The sequence below is a fragment of the Salvelinus namaycush genome, chromosome 21, assembly GCF_016432855.1.
Source record: "Salvelinus namaycush isolate Seneca chromosome 21, SaNama_1.0, whole genome shotgun sequence".
In the NCBI taxonomy this organism is placed as follows: Eukaryota; Metazoa; Chordata; class Actinopteri; order Salmoniformes; family Salmonidae; genus Salvelinus; species Salvelinus namaycush.
The window spans coordinates 33,058,633-33,080,935 of record NC_052327.1 but is presented as its reverse complement, the minus strand read 5'-3'; the positions used below and the strand labels follow the sequence as shown (position 1 = coordinate 33,080,935).

The 22,303-nt window shown below is 42.4% G+C and overlaps 1 protein-coding gene across 1 annotated transcript in view; it reads right to left on the bottom strand.

Moving 5' to 3' along the window:
* Positions 1 to 22,303, bottom strand: part of LOC120065863 (polypeptide N-acetylgalactosaminyltransferase 18-like) — an 88,346-nt gene that overhangs the window by 25,304 nt on the left and 40,739 nt on the right. The window contains exons 3-10 of the mRNA XM_039016909.1: positions 17,393 to 17,580; positions 17,119 to 17,285; positions 13,258 to 13,441; positions 9,833 to 10,030; positions 9,293 to 9,407; positions 3,733 to 3,918; positions 3,254 to 3,391; positions 1,217 to 1,312 (exon numbers count right to left, since the gene is read on the bottom strand). Of these exons, the coding sequence (XP_038872837.1) occupies positions 1,217 to 1,312; positions 3,254 to 3,391; positions 3,733 to 3,918; positions 9,293 to 9,407; positions 9,833 to 10,030; positions 13,258 to 13,441; positions 17,119 to 17,285; positions 17,393 to 17,580 (1,272 nt within the window). The remainder of the gene's footprint in view (positions 1 to 1,216; positions 1,313 to 3,253; positions 3,392 to 3,732; positions 3,919 to 9,292; positions 9,408 to 9,832; positions 10,031 to 13,257; positions 13,442 to 17,118; positions 17,286 to 17,392; positions 17,581 to 22,303) is intronic.

Sequence of the window (22,303 nt, the reverse complement as noted above, 5' to 3'; positions counted from 1 at the left end):
TGATGCATTTGTGTAGTGAGTCCACCAGATCAGAGGCAGTAGGGATGACCACGTGTTCTCTTGATAAGTACGTGAATTGGACCATTTTCCTGTCCTGCTAAGCATTCCAATGTAACAAGTACTTTTGGGTGTCAGTACTTCACGCCACTGCTCCACACACACACAAACACACGTTCAGTGCCAGTTGGAGCTTCATCTCCATACAGTCTAGAGGGTCTGGTCTCCTAGGTAACACCAGTTCTAATGAGGAACACTGGGAGATGTACAAATGAGGATCCCTGCTGAGAGGGGAGAATCTCCTGGTGGCATGGCAGCCCATCTGTTCCCACAAGAAACACCCTTCTACCTCCTCAATAATAGACAGGCCATCACTATCTAATTAGTTCCTGGTCCCTGACATTCACCACCATTCCCCTCCATACCCAGATAATACTCTGATAGAGTTTGTATAGGCCTACACACTCCATCGTAGTACAGATGCAGAGGACATGTACTGCTATTTGGCTTGGCTTCAGCCTGCATACCCAATGTAAAACATTATCTTATCTCAGTTTGTATTCTACAGTAAATCCTGTAGAGTTACTGTCTAGAACTAAACTGCACTTTGGACCCAGCAGCTTAACAATTGATAATCTCATATCTTGGGTTTCAGCAAAAATGTATAAAAAGTTATGCATAATAAGTACATTTTCTTACATGAGCTAAATGTCTCAGGGATAAAATGAACATTTATTGTGACAGTGAGAGAGAAAAGTGTTCACGCAGCAGTTCGGAGAGATCCAGTAGCTGGGTATGACCCAGAGAGAAGCCATAGGATTAACATTTCAGGCACCAATCGATTATATTGACTTCTGACAACAGAGATGCAGTACTAGACTGTCTTGTTGCAATTATAAATTATTCAATGTGAATATGTAGACGGACAAACAAAATTGTTATTTTTTGCTGTAAAATCCAGCACATTACAAAGTAGTAAAAAGGGACAAGTAGTATAAAAGCACTAGGCATTTAGAAACATTAATACCTTTTCCAAAAGCTTTTATATTGAACAACAGACAAGGAAATAAGGATGAATAGCCTGAGTCATAGTTAGAGCAAGGATCTTATTTTAAGTGGGGGAAAGACCTAGTAATTCAGTAATTGCTGTGGCATATACGTTAGGACCAGGACAAAATTGGTAGTGACCTTACAGATGGAGGGGTCAGAGGGCACTCACCTGTGGCGTCATCCCATGACAGATGTACAGGATGGGGATGTTGTCCGAGTCAGGCCCCTGGTCTAGACACAGGTCACTCCTCAGAGCGTTCTTCAACTGGAGGAGACAGAGGAGGAAAACCAAGGCTGTTTCAACCACATAACCATGAGGCAGGGATGGAGACGGATTAAGGATGCAGAAGTTATCGCTCTCCATGCGATAACGGACAATCTGTTTCGGAAAAGCACTTAAGCTGTGCCTTCTGTCTGGCCAACGACAACGGTTAATTAGTCTGTTAATGATAGAATGACACAGCACACAGTGGTCTGTGGAACGAAGAGTTTGACAAATGGAAGCACTTTAGGCTAAATACAGAGATAACACAATAGTTGAAACAATTGTTTTTCATTATCCTCACATCAACAAGGGAAGAAATATGTTTTGCAACTAAATAAAGGGGATGCCATTAGTCCTGCGGAATCTGTTTGACAACAAATTGAGTCACATTTTAGAGCTACATCTACAAAAATAAATAACAATCGCACTTTTTAATATGATATTGTGTAATACATGTTATTGTTATGATAATATCACTCTCAACAATGCACTAATATTCAGTTCAGCTTAAAGATCATTGGTCAAATATGTATTCTTCAAATGTGTTTCAAGAAGTTATTTTGATAGCAATGCCTTCATAATCATATTCACAGCTTGACTCCCACACATGCTGAGTAGTGTCATGATCCCACATCAAAAATTTCTAACACAGTTGTGATGTGCTCATCAAACAACCAAGCAAAGCACTAGAGGGTTCGTCAAGTTATTTTTGGACTGTTTTATTACTCATGTTTAAATACAACTGACCTTCAACCTTTCATTGCTTCAGTGGAGGTATGTCCTCAAGCTGTGGCTTGAAATGTACTCCTATGACAGTAATGTTCTTGCTAAGATATTTCAAAAGACTGTTTCAGCATGAACAGTATGTGGGTTGTTCCACCAATTCGGTGCCTTTTGAGAAGTGTAAATTTGTCCAAAAAACTTTAGATTTCACCTAATTTTAACATTCTGTCATGAAAAGGACATGTTCGACTTCATGAAAAAAACACGTTTTCCCATCAAGAGTTTAAAATACAAAAAATTACTACAGTAAGGGCCTATTAAGTGACAAATAAAGTAACAGGGTTGACGATTTCATCTTAAATCAGCTACAAATCCCCTCGAGACAGGGGGAATGAAAGCTTGTTTTGTGGAACAGGGAGTGGCAATTGAATGCAAGTGAACAATCTTTTTTCAATTGCTAATACATTTCTAGCCTGTCTATCTATGGGATACAGGGTTGACGTGTTATATGCTCGACCCGCTCAGTTTTCCACCACAAAACACACTCGAATATGGCCAAGAGTATAACCAGCTTACCTCCTTCTACACTATGATTTGACTATTAGATGTTCAAAGTTTCTTTTGAAAAAAGTATTTAAAAAAGAAGTTTCACCATATTAAAAAGAGAGTTCAGTTCTAGTAACAGGGTTGACCTTAAAACGAGGGACAGACGTAGATTAAGCACTAATCACATGAAATAAATAATAATCTCCAGAAATGACTTTGTCAAAGGAACAAAATAACTAGGGCTTTACAATGATGGTGAAACTTGGAGACATTTTGGGGTTAAGTGGGTTGAAATCTCCCTAGAAGTGACACAGTGTTGCTGAATTTCGGCACTTTAGCAAGCCGTTTCATAAAAATAAAAAAATCTGATTTATTGAATTCTCCATGTGGTCTATATTAAAAAGGGCACTTCATTTAACAGGCTTTAAAATTCAGTATTGGTGCCCAATTTCTACTTAAAATATCAAAGGGACACAAAAGGCACTCTTTTCGTGAAACAACTCATGCACGTTCTTACCTCACATTACCAGCACAATATAGCATGACTTTCTATGATGAGTGACATTGTCATACGAGGTGATACGCTGCACATGTAGGGTACAGCCATCTTGTGCTATTTTGGAAAAGAAACAAAGAGAAGGCTGAGACGTACAGATATCATAACATACTCACCACTCCATAGGCAACTGTGTCACTGTAGGTTCTCATCTCAGAGTAGATGTTGGCCAAGAACCAGCTGAAAGATTTACACTGCAGTCTGTTTCTCAAAGCCTTCCTCTCCGAGAGGTCCCCTATGTCAATCCCTGAGTTCTAGAAATAGACACACCAACACATGGATACCACAGGTGGGTGGTGGCAGCTTAATTGGGGAGGACGGTTCATAGTAATGACTGGAACAGATAAATGGAACAGTATCAAACAGGTGTTTGATACCGTTCTATTCACTCCATTCCAGCCATTATCATGAGCCAGCCTCCCCTCACGAGCTTCCTGTGATGGATACCCACATGTCATAACCTATCATTAAATAAAACATTTATGGAATCCAAGTTTAGACTGAATTGACTAGGGCCTGGATTATTTTCTGCTCAGGTCACATGGTCAGGAGGGTTAGATAATGACCCACAATATAAGGAGGCTGTGGTCTTTACCTGTGGGGGAACGTTCCAGGCCATGTAAACATGGTTCTTGTATTCGTCCATCCACACCTCGGCCACCCTAAGTGCATTCCGCCGCACATGAGCAGTCAGGTCTTGAGTGTAGGGCTTGTGAGCACGCTCGATATGCGCTATCCGAGAACAGGGCAAAACCTCCACACTGCCCCCACATTGCCATACCTGGAGTTACATACAGAAAAAAGGCCAAATAACATATTTCAAAAGAGGTAGGAAGTTGAGTATAGCCTTGGAAGTGTACAGAGCTCAGTAGTGAACACAGGGTTAGATGTAAGGAAGTCAGCGTCAGTAAATTATCTGTCATATAAAGACTGTCTGCCACATCTCACACAAACTTTTGGACTACTGTAGAGCTACCACGTCTCCAAACAGCTTTTACGAATCACCATATTTTGTAAAGGGACTTACTGTAAAGGGTTATGAGGAGGTATTATTTAGCATATAATGTAGCATATCACCCTGTGTGTATGAGAGAGAGAAAGTCAAAGAGAGTGAGAGATAGAGTGTGCGAGAGTCTTCTTTTATCCTCCAATATACTCCTGCTGGGTAGAGCCCCAAGAGCTCTTCCTTTACTTTCTCTCAGAGGAAAATCCTTCTCATGGGGATTATACGGAGCATGTGCCTACTATTTTGGACTGGAGACAACTGTATCGCCAGACAACATTACACCTGGCTGTACGTGGGTGAGGAAGGTATAAGGAAGTGTCCAGGACTAGAAATTTTCAGTTATTATGAGTGCTGAATTGTTTCACCCACATGTTCATTGCCATAAACTAAACACACAACTTGGTCAGGAACTCAAAGGAAAAGTTTTCTAATTGAGAATCTGATGGGGGCTAACAAATGAGTTGTAAATCGCAATTTATTCAGAAAATGACTGCCTGCTGAGATAAGATTCTAAAGTAATCTAATGGGAAAAATCAGCAGTAAATATACAGTGGGAAAACAGACATAATGATGATAGACCTATAAATAAAGTCTTTATTAAAGCATAACATGTGGTTATGGGGAACCAGGGAGGAAGCATTGGTAGAAAAACAGACAAATCCCATTACTGATGATTCCCCTTGTTTTGGCAGGCCTAAATAGAACTATTCACTACGGGAGATGTTATGCCCTGTGGAAAGAAGTGTAATTCCGGATTCCGTTAACAAAATGCCTCATTTACATTGACAACAACACTGATTATCCATGACTTGAGTTTCTGTTATCTGCAAAGATAGAGGGGATTACATATGCACTCGCACACATAGCCTGTTAGGACAGGCTATGCTTTTTCTGTACTGTACTAAAATTAAACTCCAGCACCCTGATAATCGTGATTCTCCACAGATTCAATGGATCTTTATACCAACATCTGTCTCAATAGGGTTATACACTACATGGCTAAAAGTATGTGGACACCTGCTCGTCGAACATCTCATTCCGAAATCATGGGCATTAATATGGAGTTGGTCCCCCTTTGCTACTATAAACAGCCTCCACTCTTCTGGGAAGTCTTTCCACAAGATGTTGGAACATTGCTGCAGAGACTTGCCTTCATTCAGCCACAATAGCATTAGTGAGGTCGGCCACTGATATCGGGCGATTAGGCTCGCAGTCGGCGTTCCGATTCATCCTAAAGGTGTTCGATGGGGTTGATGTCAGGGCTCTGTGCAGGCCAGTCAAGTTCTTCCACACCAATCTCAACAAACCATTTCTGTATGGACCTCACTTTGTGCACGGGGGAATTGTCATGCTGAAACATGAAAGGGCCTTCCCCAAACTGTTGCCACAAAGTTCGAAGCACAGAATTGTCTAGAAAGTCATTGTATGCTGTAGTGTTAAGATTTCCCTTCACTGGAACTAAGGGGCCTAGTCCGAAACATGAAAAACAGGCCCAGACCATTATTTATCCTCCACCAAACTTTACAGTTGGCATTATGCATTCGGGCAGGTAGTGTTCTCCTGACATCCTTCAAACCTAGATTAGTCTGTCGGACTGCCAGATGGTGAAGCGTGATTCATCACTCCAGAGAACGCATTTCTACTGCTCCAGAGTCCAATGGTGGCAAGCTTTACACCACTCCAGCCGACACTTGGCATTGCGCATAGTGATCTTAGGTTGCGGGCGGCTGCTCGGCCATGGAAACCCATTTCATGAAGCTCCCAACGAACAGTTATTGTGCTGACGTTACTTCGAGAGCAGAATATGTGAGCAGAACGGATCTGGAGCGGAGCAAGGAGCGTGCCCAATTTGACTGGAGCGAGATTCAAAGGCTGGAGCATCGGCCTTCTCGCCCGCTCCAATTTCTCTTCAGTAGCACTCACTTCACGAGCTCAGGGCATCCTGCCCCAGCATGCATTTGTAGTATACCTGTGTGCTGCTATAGCCCCCTGATTTAGCTACTGTCAGAGTTCGCTAAATATTTTCATAAAGAAACTGATTAAACACACAGGTGCTAAATCAAGGGGACTTATAAAGATGAGGTCCAAGAGTAAGAGAGGGAGTGTGTTGTCCACAACTAAAGAAGCATTGTGGAATCTGAAAATAATCATATCCCAAAAGCATGCTAAAAGAAAGGAACAAGGTGGGTCATTAACTAAGTGTGTCATTGTAGCAAAGTATTATAAACAAAAAATCTGATCTCTTAAACGTTTCGTTCATTTTCGTACAATTATCTATACAATGGGCCATAATTGATTTTAGCCCAATAGGCCTGGCATATTCCCACATTCAAAGAGCATTCCGTTTTGATTGGGTTATTTTGCCTAAAAACCTTCAGGCCTAGCTATATATAAAAAATGAAATACAAAAAACTGGCAAGAGTGGCCAAAAGGGTGTTTATCATCCCCAGTGGCTTTGCAAGCGTGGAGAGGATATTATCCACTTCTGGCCTGCTCTCCAGGCACCATCACATGAGCCAGAAGCCACAGACTGGCCAGACTCGTGTTTCTAAAGATTTATTCAAAAAATAATTTTAAAAAGGCACCAAGTAATTTTTTGTTTAATGTGTATTTAATTCTAAGTAAGTCACAGCCTATATGCGCAATTTATAGACTATAAAGATTTAATACAACTAAATGTTGTTTAAATACTGAGCGCTTTATGTCCACACCAGCCTATTGTGTTGCACTCACAAATGCTTCACAATGCATCTTTTTGTAGGCTATAGCCTTCAAATAATTTATATAATATCACCTAAATAATTAATTTTCTTTCCTTCTTAGGCTCCCTGTCTGGCTCCTGACCTATTTAGACTTTTTATATGCTGTTTTATATGACATGTAGCCTATTTGAAATTATGTTCGCTTCTTACATTCACCTTTTCATGTTTATTCAAATACTTTTCATTCAAATCCATATGGTTTGGTTTCAATACTTAAAAAACAATTGGTAGGTCCAGGTAGTCACAAAAATAGATGGGTGTTGGTTAAATTGTGATTTGAATGAATGGAGCGAATTTGAAGCGGCAGTTGTTTTTCATGTGAGCACGGAGCAGTTTTTAGCAGCACAGTATGAAAGTACATGGAGCGATGACCGATGAGTGGGATTTCCAACGGCTCAACTCCACTCAGGTGCTCTGTTCCAGAGGCAGTTTGGAATGGTAGTGAGTGTTACAACCGAGGACAGATGATTTTCAGCACTCGGTGGTCCCATTCTGTGAGCGTCTATCATAGACCATAACGGTCTACCACTTCGCAGCTGAGACATTGCTGCTCTTAGACGTTTCCACGTCACAATAACAGCACTTACATTTGACCAGGGCAGATATGTGATGAACTGACTTTGTTGGAAAGGTGGCATCCTATGACAGTGCCAGGTTGAAAGTCACTGAGCTCTTCAGTACGGGCCATTCTACTGCCAATGTTTGTCTGGAGATTGCATGGCTGTGCTCGATTTTATACGCCGGTCAGCCTAATCCACTAATTTGAAGGGATATCCACATACTTTTGACCATGTAGTGTATGGACAGTCCTTGAACTTTTGCCATATTTCCACACAATAAGAATTTCCCATTTAGCCAGCAGGTTAGAGTTTTTTGTCCTGAATCTTGTTCTGGAGGCAGCTCTGCAGAATGGTCACTAGCTGGCACAACCACAAAGTCATAAAATGTGATTTTAAACCTAACCCTAACCACACTGCTAAACCGAATGCCTAACCTTAAATTAAGACCAAAAAGCAATTTTTTGTTTACATATATTTTTACAATACAGACAATTTAGAATTTGCAACTGGCCCATCTAAAATCGCTCGGTTCTGCCTCCAGGACCAGACCCATCCCAATAAACATCAACCTCCACTTGCCAGATCCATAAAGCAATACAGTTGCTAGAGAGCACATTTCTCCCTTCAGAAGGATGAAGTTAGCCATTTAGAGAAGCTACTGTAAGATGCAGTCTAGGGAGTGACAGCTGGAACCACAGCTGCTCTGACCAATTATTATAACACCCGGTCTTCAGAGTGAAGGACGGGATTTACTCCTACCAAAGAATTGGCTGTTCCCTTCCCTCCTGATACTGCAGCACCACAAAGCTGCAAGGGAAAGGATGCACAAATATCCACACAGGACCCACCATAGAAATAGAATGAATATAACAGGATTCCCCATTCAAGTCAATGATGGAATAATGGGTGGACTGGCAGCCATTTTGAGGGTGCCCATGCCAGGAAGTAAAAGCAGGAAGTGTACCATTCAATCTGTGCTGTGATTTGTTGAGTCAACTCAACTGACATTAGAAAAACTACATTCCTTTGCATGAGCCCCTTCAGTTAGCATCATTTAAATAAACCAGTGGAAGGTGGTGGAAGGAGCTATAGGAGGACGGGCTCATTGTAATGGCTGGAATGGAATACATGGAACAGAGTCAAACGTGGTTTCCATATATGTGATGTGTTTGATACCGTTCCATTTATTCCATTCCAGCCAGTACAATGAGCCCGCCCTCCTACATCTCCTCCCACCAGCCTCCACTGGAATAAACATTCTACATTACCATGGCAATCCAGCATCAGTAATAGAACATTCCAAATAACCATGGAAATTGTTGTATCACACTACCAGGCAGCCATTGCGAGTGTCCGCATGAGTTTACCAATCAAATTGCCAGGTTTGAGCCTGCAAGCCCGTTCTATTCTATGTGCAGTGTGCATGCATGTCCCATAGTAATTAGGGTTCGTCTAAGTGTTTTTTTGATATACTTTCAGATCTTTGGCTATATGCAAGTGTGCAAGTCGCTGAGCTGGTCGAGTTTCAGCACACCATGGGGGAAGGTGGGGGTTCCTGACACACTGCAGCTCCTCCCATGGCCCATCTGGAGGAGTGCTGAGCTGACTGGTTGTATCTGCCAGCAACAGACAGTAGTGCAGCAGTGGATTATTACACACACTAATGAGTTTAAGAGTCCTCAAATCCTAACTTGAAATCTGGGCATGTACGTAACTGAGACTTTTGTGTAAATTACTCATTGATGTCAATGGGGGACCGATCTCAAGTTAGGATTTGGCCCTATTTAAACATATTATTGAGCTGATTATAATTTGGACTCCACTCACCCTGATGCCAAGCTCCACATTCTCTCCACCATAGACCTCCATTCCCTCATCCAATAGACCAATCTTCTCAAAGTACTTCCTGTCCACCACAAAACAGCCAATTAGAGCTGGGCTCCTGGTACAAAGATGGCAAAAGAGAGAGAAACAGTCATTTATGCACTTTAGTTCTGTGAACTACTTCCTAGTACTTGCTAATTTATTTGTAACACTAAGTGCTCAGCTGAAGATTATGCACATTTGATTTCATGATAAACATTTGTTTTCAATAATAAACCTACAAGGTTGTTGGCCTATTCCTTTTTTTCTGTCAAGAATAAGCATGATTTTCTGTATCATGTTACTAAGTAACGGCTGTCTAAAAACAAAGAGCTTTCATCTACATCAAACTGATGCAACAGGTTCACACACATAGTTCTTACATTGTTCTGTTATCAAAATCAAAGACTGAACAACATGTGGATTTCTCAATGCCAACAGAAACAGTGCCAGTGAAATAGCAGAAGATAACAGTTGATTGTTAAAGTCTTAGCTGACAGCAACCTGATAGGGGCGGTGGTGTTGTGCTGGGTCCACCAGGTTTTGGGTGGATTCAGGTAGCGACACCACAGCTCCCAGTCGAAGCCCTGAGCAGACAGTGGATACTCCTCGATCTCAAACGTGTCATACTTGATGTTGTCAAACGACGGTGAGATGATGCGCGTTCTGTCCTCCTTGATCCTGAGCAGGATGGGCTCGGCCCTGTTGGGAAGACACAAGGCATGGTGGGACGTTCTGAAGCTTTGAGATACATTGTGTCTTTTTCCTATGAAACTGATGAGGGAGAACACCTTTCACCATACATTTTTCATCACTTCCCTAACATCACAGGAAAGATGGGGGGAAACAGTGGGAATGTGGGTCTTTCATCCTGCCCACTGATTGTTAATGGCTCCTTATGAGTTCTTGTCCTATGGCTATAGGTTACAGTATTCCACGCCACACACATAATATGAGATGTGTTGATTTGGTGGGTGAAACAAATGAGGTTGGATAAAGCGTATTACCATGTACAGTGCATTTGGAAAGTATTCAGACCCAATCTACATACAATACCCCACAATGACAAAACAAAAACAGGTTTAGAAATGTTTGCAAATGTATAAAATATAAAAAAAGGAAATATCACATTTACATAAGTATTCAGACCCTTTACTCAGTACTTTGTTGAAGCACCTTTGGCAGCAATTACAGCCTCAAGTCTTCTTGGATATGACGCTACAAGCTTGGCACACCTGTATTTGGGGAGTTTCTCCCATTATTCTCTGCAGATCCTCTCAAGCTCTTTCAAGTTGGATGGGGAGCGTTACTGCATAGCTATTTTCAGGTCTCTCCAGAGATGTTTGATCAGGTTCAAGTCCGGGCTCTGGCTGGGCCACTCAAGGACATTCAGAGACTTGTTTCCGAAGCCACTCCTGTGTTGTCTTGGCTGTGTGCTTAGGATTGTTGTCCTTTTGGAAGGTGAACCTTCACCACAGTCTGAGGTTCTGAGCGGTCTGGAGTAAGTTTTCATCAATGATCTCTCTGTGGGCCTCCCGAGTGGCACAGTGGTCTAAGGCACTGCATCGCAGAGCTAGCTGTGCCACTAAAGATCCTGGTTCGAGTCCAGGCTCTGTCGCAGTCGCCCGCGACCGGGAGAACCATGGGGTGGCGCACAATTGGCACAGCGTCATCCGGGTTAGGGGAGGGTTTGGCCGGCAGGGATGTTCTTGTCCCATCGCGCACTAGCAACTCCTGTTGCAGGCCTGTGCGCAATGCACGCTGACACGGTCGCCAGGTGTACAGCGTTTCCTCCGAAACATTGGTGCGGCTGGCTTCCGGGTCAAGCGGGCGTTGTGTCAAGAAGCAGTGCGGCTTGGCTGGGTTGTGTTTCAGAGGAGGCACGGCTCTCGACCTTTGCCTCTCCCGAGTCCGTAAGGGAGTTGCAGCGATGGGACAAGACTAACTACCAATTAGATACCAGGGAGTAAAAAGAAAAAACTTTGCTCCGTTCATCTTTCCCTAGATCCTGACAAATCTCCCAGTCCCTGCCGCTAAAAAACATCCCCACAGCATGATGCTGCCACCACCATGCTTCACTGTAGGGATGGTGCCAGGTTTCCTCTAGATGTGACACTTTCAGGCCAAAGTGTTCAATCTTGTTTTCATCAGACCATGCACGCTGACAATCTTGTTTCTCATGGTCTGAAAGTCCTTTGGGTGCCTTTTGGCAAACTCCAAGTGGGCTGTCATGTGCCTTTTACTGAGGAGTGGCTTCCGTCTGGCCATAAAGGCCTGACTGGTAGAGTGCTGCAGAGATAGTTGGCCTTCTGGAAGGTTCTCCCATCTCCACAGAGGAACTCTGGAGCTCAGAGTCAAAGCCACAGTCAAGGAAATACACATCTTAACACATTTATATACACAGTGTACAAAATATTAAGGACACCTGCTCTTTCCATGACAGACTGACCAGGTGAATCCAGGTGAAAGCTAGGATCCTGTATTGATGTACTGTAACTTGTTAAATCCACTTCAAATCAGTGTAGATGAAGGGGAGGAGACAGGTTAAATAAGGATTTTTAAGCACAATTGATTGTGCATGTGAGCCATTCAGAGGGTGAAGGGGAAGACAAAAGATTTACGTGCCAGTGAATGGGTTATGGTAATAGGTGCCAGGCGCACCGGTTTGTGTCAAGAACTGCAATGCTACTGGGTTTTTCACACGCAGCAGTTTCCCGTGTGTATCAAGAATGGTCCTCCACCCAAAGGACATCCTGCCAACTTGACACAACTTTGGGAAGCATTGGAGTCAACATGGGCCAGCATCCCTGTGGAACGCTTTCGACACCTTGTAGAGTCCATGCCTCGACGAACTGAGGCTGTTCTGAGGGCAAAAGAGGGGGATTCAACTCAATATTAGGAAGGTGTCCTTAATGTTTTGTACACTCAGTGTAGTTCTCCTCACTAAAAGGTAACTTGAAGTCTTGTTCATGGGAGTTTGAGTTTTCAATTTTAGACGAGATAGAACACATCAAGATAGACAGAAAATCTGTTGTCGACTGGCACTAGACAACATGTCCACAGCTCCTGATGATTGTAATGTACAGTAGCAGAGTGAGGTGCTAAATATAGCAGTCAGTCGCCCTCTGTCATTTAAAATGACAGACATTATTCAATCAATCATTAAAAATAACCATGTTAGATCTCCACAGGGCTTGCATATGTGTGTAATTACATTTGGAAAAGGAAGGATCATCAGCACACACACAAATAGCATCAAAGTTGTTTTTTGTACAAAAGGCCTCAGATCAATGTTAATATGAACAGCCAACCTGTAATTATATCAACATGTTTCTGTGCATAAAAGACAAGCTGAGAGCCTCATGTACTCTGCTTTTCAAGCACTGGCATCGCATTGAGGCAAATTACTTCATTGGTCAAAGACATTAAATCTGGTAGCTCTGAGAAGTGAGGAGACCTGTGTGTTCTGAGATCTGTGCCAAAGCACCTCAGGAGTAAGTGGGGTTATTTTGAATTGAGCCCAGGCTCTTCAGAGATATGCGCGTCGGTCGGCCTGTCAAGCTGTGGAGAGAATGATTAACAGGCACATCAACTCTGTCAGACAACAGGAAGCCCTGATACACTCGGTTGCCATGGACAACACATCTCATATCTCAACTGCAGTCAGCAGCACGACAACCCTTTGAGCCCTAATGCCTTTAAGAGCTGAGGGCAGTCACATATTATATTATTCTGACTGAAAACCCTCTACCTCATCTACCAACCTAGCTCTTTTAGGTAATAGCTTATGTAATAGCTCTTAGGTAATGACTGAGAAAATGCAGCACATATCAATTCTACCGCACTTACATCAAATATCATAAATGGGCACAAGGTTTTTAGCTGTTGGACAGATGGGCACATACACATATGGCATCCCAGTCCCTTACCATCCGATGTTGAACTCCACGTGGGCATCGAACAGGGCCACGACGGGGGCGCTAGCGGCCCTCCACCCACTAACCCGGGAGCGGATCAGTCCCTCCTGCTTGTCGTGACGGACCAGTTTGATGAAGTCTGGCCGCTGGGAGTTGGTCTCCTTCACAAAGTGTTGAAGGTTCTCCTTCAGCTCAGCTATAGAAACAGTCGTATATGGATTAGAGGTCGACCGATTAATCGGAATGGCTGATTAATTAGGGACGATTTCAAGATTTCATAACAATCGGAAATCGGTAATTTTGGATGCCGATTTAGCGTTTTTTTTTTTTTTTTTTTTTACACCTTTATTTAACTTGGCAAGTCAGTTAAGAACACATTCTTATTTTCAATGACGGTCTAGGAACGGTGGTTTAACTGCCTTGTTCAGGCGCAGAACGACAGACTTTTACCTTGTCAGCTCAGGGATTCAATCTTGCAACCTTACGGTTAACTAGTCCAACGCTCTAACCACCTGTCTCACGAAGAGCCCGCCTGTTATGCGAATGCAGTTAGAAGCCAAGGTAAGTTGCTAGCTAGCATTAAACTTATCTTATAAAAAACAATCAATCAATCATAATCACTAATTATAACTACACATGGTTGATGATATTACTAGTTTATCTAGCGTGTCCTGCGTTGCATATAATCGATGCAGTGCGCATTCGCGAAAAAGGACTGTCGTTGCTCCAACGTGTACCTAACCATAAACATCAATGCCTTTCTTAAAATCAATACACAGAAGTATTGATTTTTAAACCTGCATATTTAGCTAAAAGAAATCCAGGTTAGCAGGGAATATTAACCAGGTGAAATTGTGTCACTTCTCTTGCGTTCATTGCACGCAGAGTCAGGGTATATGCAACAGTTTGGGCCGCCTGGCTCATTGCGAACTAATTTGCCAGAATTTTACGTAATTATGACATAACATTGAAGGTTGTGCAATGTAACAGGAATATTTAGACTGATGGATGCCACCCGTTAGATAAAATACGGAACGGTTCCGTATTTCACTGAAATAATAAATGTTTTGTTTTTGAGATGATAGGTCATTAATATGGTCGAATTCGGAAACTAAGACTCGTATTTCTGTGTGTTATTATGTTATAATTAAGTCTATGATTTGATAGAGCAGTCTGACTGAGCGATGGTGGGAACCAGCAGGCTCGTAAGCATTCATTCAAACAGCACTTTCGTGCGTTTTGCCAGCAGCTCTGCTGTTTATGAATTCAAGCCTGTCAACTCCCGAGATTAGGCTGGTGTAACCGATGTGAAATGGCTAGCTAGTTAGCGGGGTGCGCGCTAATAGCGTTTCAAACGTCACTCGCTCTGAGACTTAGAGTAGTTGTTCCCCTTGCTCTGCATGGGTAACGCTGCTTCGCGGGTGGCTGTTGTCGATGTGTTCCTGGTTCGAGCCCAGGTAGCGGCGAGGAGAGGGATGGAAGCTATACTGTTACACTGGCAATACTAAAGTGCCTATATGTCACAGCCGTCAACAGAAGGAGACCAAGGTGCAGCGTAGTGAGCGTACATATTCCTTTATTTATATGACGCCGACAAAAACAAACAATCCAAAACAACCGTGAAGCTAAAGGGCTATGTGCGACAAACAAAGTTAACCTCCCACAAAGACAGGTGGGAAAAAGGGCTACCTAAGTATGGTTCTCAATCAGAGACAACGATAGACAGCTGTCCCTGATTGAGAACCCTACCTGGCCAAAACATAGAAATACAAATAATAGAACTAAAGAACATAGAATACCCACCCCAAATCACACCCTGACCAAACCAAATAGAGACATAAAAAGGATCTCTAAGGTCAGGGCGTGACACTATAAGAACATCCAATAGTCAAAGGTATATGAAATACAAATCGTATAGAGAGAAATAGTCCTATAATTCCTATAATAACTACAACCTAAAACTTCTTACCTGGGAATATTGAAGACTCATGTTAAAAGGATCCACCAGCTTTCATATGTTCTCATGTTCTGAGCAAGGAACTTAAACGTTAGCTTTCTTACATGGCACATATTGCACTTTTACTTTCTTCTCCAACACTTTGCTTTTGCATTATTTAAACCAAATTGAACATGTTTCATTATTTATTTGAGGCTAAATTGATTTTATTGATGTATTATATTAAGTTAAAATAAGTGTTCCTTCAGTATTGTTGTAATTGTCATTATTACAAATAAATAAATAAATAAATAAATAAAATAAGAATCGGACGATTAATCGGTATCGGCTTTTTTGGTCATCCAATAATCTGTATCGGCGTTGAAAAATCATAACCGGTCGACCTCTAATATGGATTTGTATAAGCATCACAGAGTCTGTATGACCTTTACAAAGAAGTGACATTGCAGCATGAAACCCTGGGAAGCTTTGAAACAGTGTGTAGATATTTCTCATTATGTCTTATAAAAGCCTACACCTGTGAAATCTGCTGAAGGTATGTACAGTGTAGACTACCTAGGACCATCAACTAACCACGCATTTGAAATGTGCTTTACAGTCCGAAGTGCCATCTATTCCACATTCCATGGAGTAAAGGGTAATTCAAAGGAATAATATTGGGGTTGTGAAAAGTCCTCTGGAAATATCCTATTATTGATGTCTATCAGCAGCCCTCAGCATCGTCTGGTTGAGGGAAGTCCATTCTGCTTTCCCACAAGCGCCATCTGCCACCTGTTTGTTTAATTTGTTAGGTGGTCATGGCAGTGGTTTACCATGGCAACGAGAGGGAGTGATTGGGTCATTAAGGGCGAGGATCAGACATCACTGTCCGTTTTCAATCCAGCAGTGTTGGGGAGTAAGCTGAGACACTTTAGGGGACAATAGCTTTCAGACATGTTATGTATAGCAGTATTCATCATACAACCATGAACTGATTAGGATTAACCAAGTAATATACAGCGATAGTTAGTGGTGAAAATACAGTAATTTAACTCATTTAGAAATTAAGAGTACAAATAAAAGGACTAAGGTCGATTAGATTAATTGGATTGTCATGGGAATTAACCCCAGCTGACCTTATGAGGAACCCCACTAAGGATGGGTAGCTGTTAGCCAGACTGAAACTGTACAGAACGGGAAGTGTCTCATTGTTCAAAGTGAGCCAACTGCCAAGGAATTAATTAGAATATCAACAGCCACAAAGGAACATTTTATAGCTTCATTTCCACTCTCAGTAATACTCTGCCTCTGGGCTACGGTTCCGTTTTCCAATTCATTTGCATTACGGATGCTCCTCTCTTTTTAATCTAATGATTCAATGTTTATAGCCTGAAATAGGAGGCCTTAATAAAAATATTAATTCAAAAGAAGCAGCCTGTTGTTTTTTTATCCCTCTGCCGGACTCGTTTGACCCTCATTTGTCACCATAATATGATACATGTTCAGTCAAGTATGCAGCTCAAACACCTTGATCAGTCTAGGTAAAACAGAGCCTTTAAATCTTCTCACTTCCCTCTGGCTCTATAGCTGATCAGTATGCAGGTCTGTCCTGCTGAAATAACTAGGATAACAAATAAGTTAATTGGGAGCTGTGTGAAAGTAATCCATTAAATTGGCAAGCAACACCAGCAATTTTGTTTTTGATATTGTAAATGTGTATAGGGGTAGATACATTTTTTAAGAACATTAAAGAGAAAATTCTGATGTACTCTCCGTCCTCAAGCATGTCAAGTGTGAATTGATCTATGTATGATGATGTAAATACATAGTGTGTAGGCATGCATTTATGCTTGCTAGTAAGCAGCCTGAATGGCTTCCTGTATGCAATGCAGTTTGTATATTTTGTAGGCTACATTTGGTAAGAATATAGGAGTTACCATTGTTGCTGTTGTCATCAACCAGGATGATCTCCTTGAGGAGGTGGGAGGGAGTTCTGTTCATGGCTGTGTGGATGGAGCGCAGGATGACCGACAGGGCCTCGTTCACAAAGATAAAGATGATACTGACTTGGGGGAGATTGGAGGGGTACGACATGTTTCTGCACCTGAGGAGAAACCGCAAACAGACAAGATATGAAAAAACAACTTGTATAAATATTTGTTTTAAATGGATGATAAAAAAGAACCAACAGAAAGGTCAAAGGTCACTGACCCATCAGGTCTGAGGTCTGGGATGGGTCTGGTCAGAGAGAGGCGGTCACTGAGGTAGCCATTGTAGCCGTAGTACTGGAACTTCTTCAGCGCCACCCGGCGACTCTCAGGACCAAGGTCATGACCCCAGCGGACGAACAGGGAGGAGTCTGAGAGGGACTCCCCTGCTTTTTCTTCACTGTCCTTATCCTTTTGGGGCACTTCAGTAGGAGAGAGGAAGAGAAGAGATAAAATGTGTGGCTGGGCAATAGAAAGAATATTATTTACATTCATGACGTTGCCGCATACTTCACATAGCTTACATTAAAGAGATTTATACCAGGTGGTGAAAAGTCATTGTATTCAGCATTATAACAGGCACACTTCCGGGAAAACATTAGCATTTGAATTGATCCATCATGTGAAACGCTGCTATGTGTTACTGAGGTCTCAGACTAATGATAATACACATGCATATTTCAACTTTTCTGGTCGTCTACTGAAGCAGCAATACCAAACAGGTTAGTCCTACTATATCACATTGTCTGGACAATACGATAATCTCTTTCACTCAACACCAGTATTGTGAGCTAAAAGAACGCAACCCAGTGGAAAGTTACTGAGGTATTTACAGCGAGTGATGAAATGACTTCACAAAGCACAGCGAGTGATGAAGGGCTCGGCGCAGGTAATTACTGAATGCTAATTATCGGCCGAGGTTATTTAATTATAGCCACTACATTGCACTCTCTCTCAGTACTAAGTCATTAATCTCTGCCACGACTGGGACCCCAACATTTGCTACTCTGAGGGCACAACTATATCTGAGGAGGATGTTGACATGAAGGGTTCAGTACGCAGGGTCTCCTGACAGCACAATAATACTCTGATTAAATATACACTATTTGACCAAAAGTATATGGACATCTGCTCGTCAAACATCTCGTTCCAAAATCATGGGCATAAATATGGGGTTGGTCCCCCCTTTGCTTCTATAACAGCCTCCACTCTTCTGGTAAGGCTTTCCAATAGATGTTGGAGCATTGCTGCGGAGACTTGCCTTCATTCAGCCACAATAGCATTAGTGAGGTTGGCCACTGATGTTGGGCGATTAGGCTCACAGTCGGCGTTCCAATTCATCCCAAAAGGTGTTTGATAGGGTTGAGGTTACGGCTCTATGCAGGCCAGTCAAGTTCTCCCACACCAATCTCGAAAAAAACATTTCTGAATGGACCTCGCTTTGTGCATGGGGGAATTGTTATGCTGAAACAGGAAAGAGCCTCCCCAAACTTCTGCCACAAAGTTGGAAGCACAGAATCGTCTAGAATGTCATTGTATGCTGTAGCATTAAGAATTTCCAAGCTGTTTAAAGGCACAGTCAACTCAGTTAATGTAAACTTCTGACCCACTGGAATTGTGTTACAGTGAATTATAAGTGAAATAATCTGTCTATTAACAATTGTTGGAAAAATGACTTGTCATGCACAAAGTAGATGTCCTAACCAACTTGCCAAAACTATAGTTTGTGAACAAGAAATTTGTGGAGTGGTTGAAAAACTAGTTTTAATGACTCCAACCTAAGTGTATGTAAACTTCCGACATGAAATCAGTCAAAATAAGACATGGTATCAAGAACAAGATGAAATTAGATGAAACGAGGCACGTACGATTCCCCACATGGGAGTTTCTTGTCGTTGTTGCTAGCTATCTGAAGTCTTTTTCTCCAAACTGTCAACAACAGTATAGTATCCCTATGGGAAATGGACAATATTACGTAGTTTTCAAAGCTCAATGAAGGAGATGTGTGCATTCCGCCTGTTGAGTAACTGTATTAAATTATATTTCATACAATCTGCAAAATCTATGAGATGAAATAATTCTACACAATCCTATTTCCAGTAAATTATTGTAAATATGTAAAGCTGAGAACAGGTAATTGCTTCTTCCACACACTGGCTCTGATGTATGGCTTGTAATTTTCAGCTTGGTAATGGCATTCACAGTGTAGTTGGAGAAAAATATATTGAAAAAATAAAAATAAAAATTGTTCAGTGTCTTTTTCCCACCTCAAATTCATGAGCAGCCGTAAGAGCCGGGTAAATGTTTACCCTGTGCTCTAGGCAGGCTGTATAGTTCTGTATGTAACATATTTGGCCTGGCTCAGGCCCCCAACACACCTCTGAGCCATAGTGGACCTCTGTGGTTAATCATGTGGAAAAGAGGTGAGCCGTGCAGGCATTTATGAAGGCTTCAATGGACAGTAGTGTTTTGGACTGGAAAAAGTAGCCACATGGGAATGGAACACTTTGCTGTTGTCTTGATGCCAAAAGCTACCAATTACACAAGTAGTGCATGAGTTTGAAGTAATTTACAGTCATGAAGTTAACATAGTCAAATCAAATGTTATTTGTCACATGCACCTTATACAACAGGTGTAGTCGACGTTAGTGAAATGCTTACTTACAAGCCCTTAACCAACAATGCAGTTAAGAAAAATAATAAATAAAAGTAACAAATAATTAAAAAGCAGCAGTAAAATAACAATAGCGAGGCTATATACAGGGGGTACCGGTACAGAGTCAGTTTGCGGGGGCAAAAAAGTCGAGGTAATATGTACATGTAGGTAGAGTTATTGAAGTGACTATGCATAGATAATAAACAGAGAGTAGCAGCGGCGTAAAAGGGGGGGGGGGGGGGGGGGGGACAATGCAAATAGTCTGGGTAGCCATTTGATTATATGTTCAGGAGTCTTATGGCTTGGGGGTAGAAGCTGTTCAGAAGCCTCTTGGACCTAGACATGGCGCTCTGGGACCACTTGCCGTGCGGTAGCAAATAGAACAGTCTATGACTAGGGTGGCTAGAGTCCTGGACAATTTTAGGGCCTTCCTCTGACACCGCCTGGTATAGAGGTTCTGGATTGCAGGAAGCTTTGCCCCAGTGATGTACTGGGCCGTACGCACTACCCACTGTAGTGCCTTACGGTCGGAGGCCGAGCAGTTGCCATACCAGGCAGTGATGCAGCCAGTCAGGATGCTCTCGATGGTGCAGCTGTAGAACCTTTTGAGGATCTGAGGACCCATGCCAAATCTTAACAGTCTCCTGATGGGGAATAGGTTTTGTCGTGCCCTCTTCACAACAGTATTGGTGTGTTTGGACCATGATAGTTTATTGGTGATGTGGACACCAAGGAACTTGAAACTCTCCACCTGCTCCACTACAGCCCTGTCGATGAGAATGGGTGCATACTCGGTCCTCCTTTTTCTGTAGTCCACAATCATCTCCTTTGTCTTGATCACGTTGAGGGAGAGGTTGTTGTCCTGGCACCACACGGCCAGGTCTCTGACCTCCTCCCCATAGCCTGTCTCGTCCAGGATCCAGTTGTAGAGGGGGGTGTTAAGTCCCAGGGTCCTTAGCTTAGTGATGAGCTTTGAGGGCACTATGGTGTTGAATGCTGAGCTGTATTCAACGAATAGCATTCTCACATAGGTGTTCCTTTTGTCCAGGTGTGAAAGGGCAGTGTGGAGTGCAAGATAAATTGCATAATCTGTGGATCTGTTGGGGCGGTATGCAAATTGCAGTAGGTCTAGGGTTTCTGGGATAATGATGTTGATGTGAGCCATGACCAGCCCTTCAAAGTACTTCATGGCTACAAACCTGAGTGCTACGGGTCGGTAGTCATTTAGGCAGGTTACCTTAGTGTTCTTGGGCACAGGGACTATGGTGGTCTGCTTGAAACATGTTGGTATTACAGACTCTGACAGGGAGAGGTTGAAAATGTCAGTGAAGACACTTGCCAGTTGGTCAGCGCATGCTCAGAGTACACATCCTGGTAATCCGTCTGGCCCTGGGGCCTTGTAAGATTTTTAAACAGGTCAACATTCACATCGGCTACGGAGAGCGTGATCACACAGTCGTCTGGAACAGCTGATGCTCTTATTCATGTTTCAGTGTTACTTGCCTCGAAGCGAGCATAGAATTAATTTAGCTCGTCTGTTAGGCTTGTGTCACTGGGCAGCTCGCGGCTGTGCTTCCTTTTGTAGTCTGTAATAGTTTGCAAGCCCTGCCACATCCGACGAGCGTCCGACCCAGTGTAGTACGATTCGAGCTTAGTCCTGTGTTGACGCTTTGAATGTTTGATGGTTCGTCGGAGGGCATTGGGGATTTCCTATAACGTTCTGGGTTAGAGTCCCGCTCCTTGAAAGCGGCAGCTCTACCCTTTAGCTCAGTGTGGATGTTGCCTGTAATCCATGGCTTCTGGTTGGGGTATGTACGTACAGTCACTGTGGGGACGACGTCATCGATGCACTGTCGTGTCTTTGGCATCATTAAAAGTGGAGACTTATTTTATCAAATCAATTCTCTAATTATTATTACATGATTAAACGAATCATGTAAATGTAATTAACTAGTCGGGGCACCAAGGAAAATCTTCAGATTACAAAGTTATAATTTTCCTAATATAACTCTTCGGATATTTTAATATCTGATAAATTAGTCTTCTTATTAATGAATGATTCTTTACCTCATGTTAGTCTCATTCCAAACGTCGCAAATTGTTGGTTATCTGCACGAACCCAGCCTTTACTATGAATCATCCATACACCAATTGGCTTAATCATTTATTACTAACTAACTGAATAATCACAGAAATGCATACACAAACAGTAAATATGGTTACAAGGAAATGATAGGGGAGGTTCCCTAGTGGGCTAAGCCGATATGATGGCTTGGTGGACAAAAGGAAGTGGGGGGGTGGACTGAGAACATGCGGGAAAGACAAAAAGGAATCACTACACAGTTGATAATTATATTAATTGAAATGCTAATCCTTTGCACATGAACGCTCACTCCTTCGGGAATAATTGCAATCAATATATATTGACGCCCAGTGTGTCGTCATGATTTCTGTTGGAATCCGGTCCGTCTGCGAAGA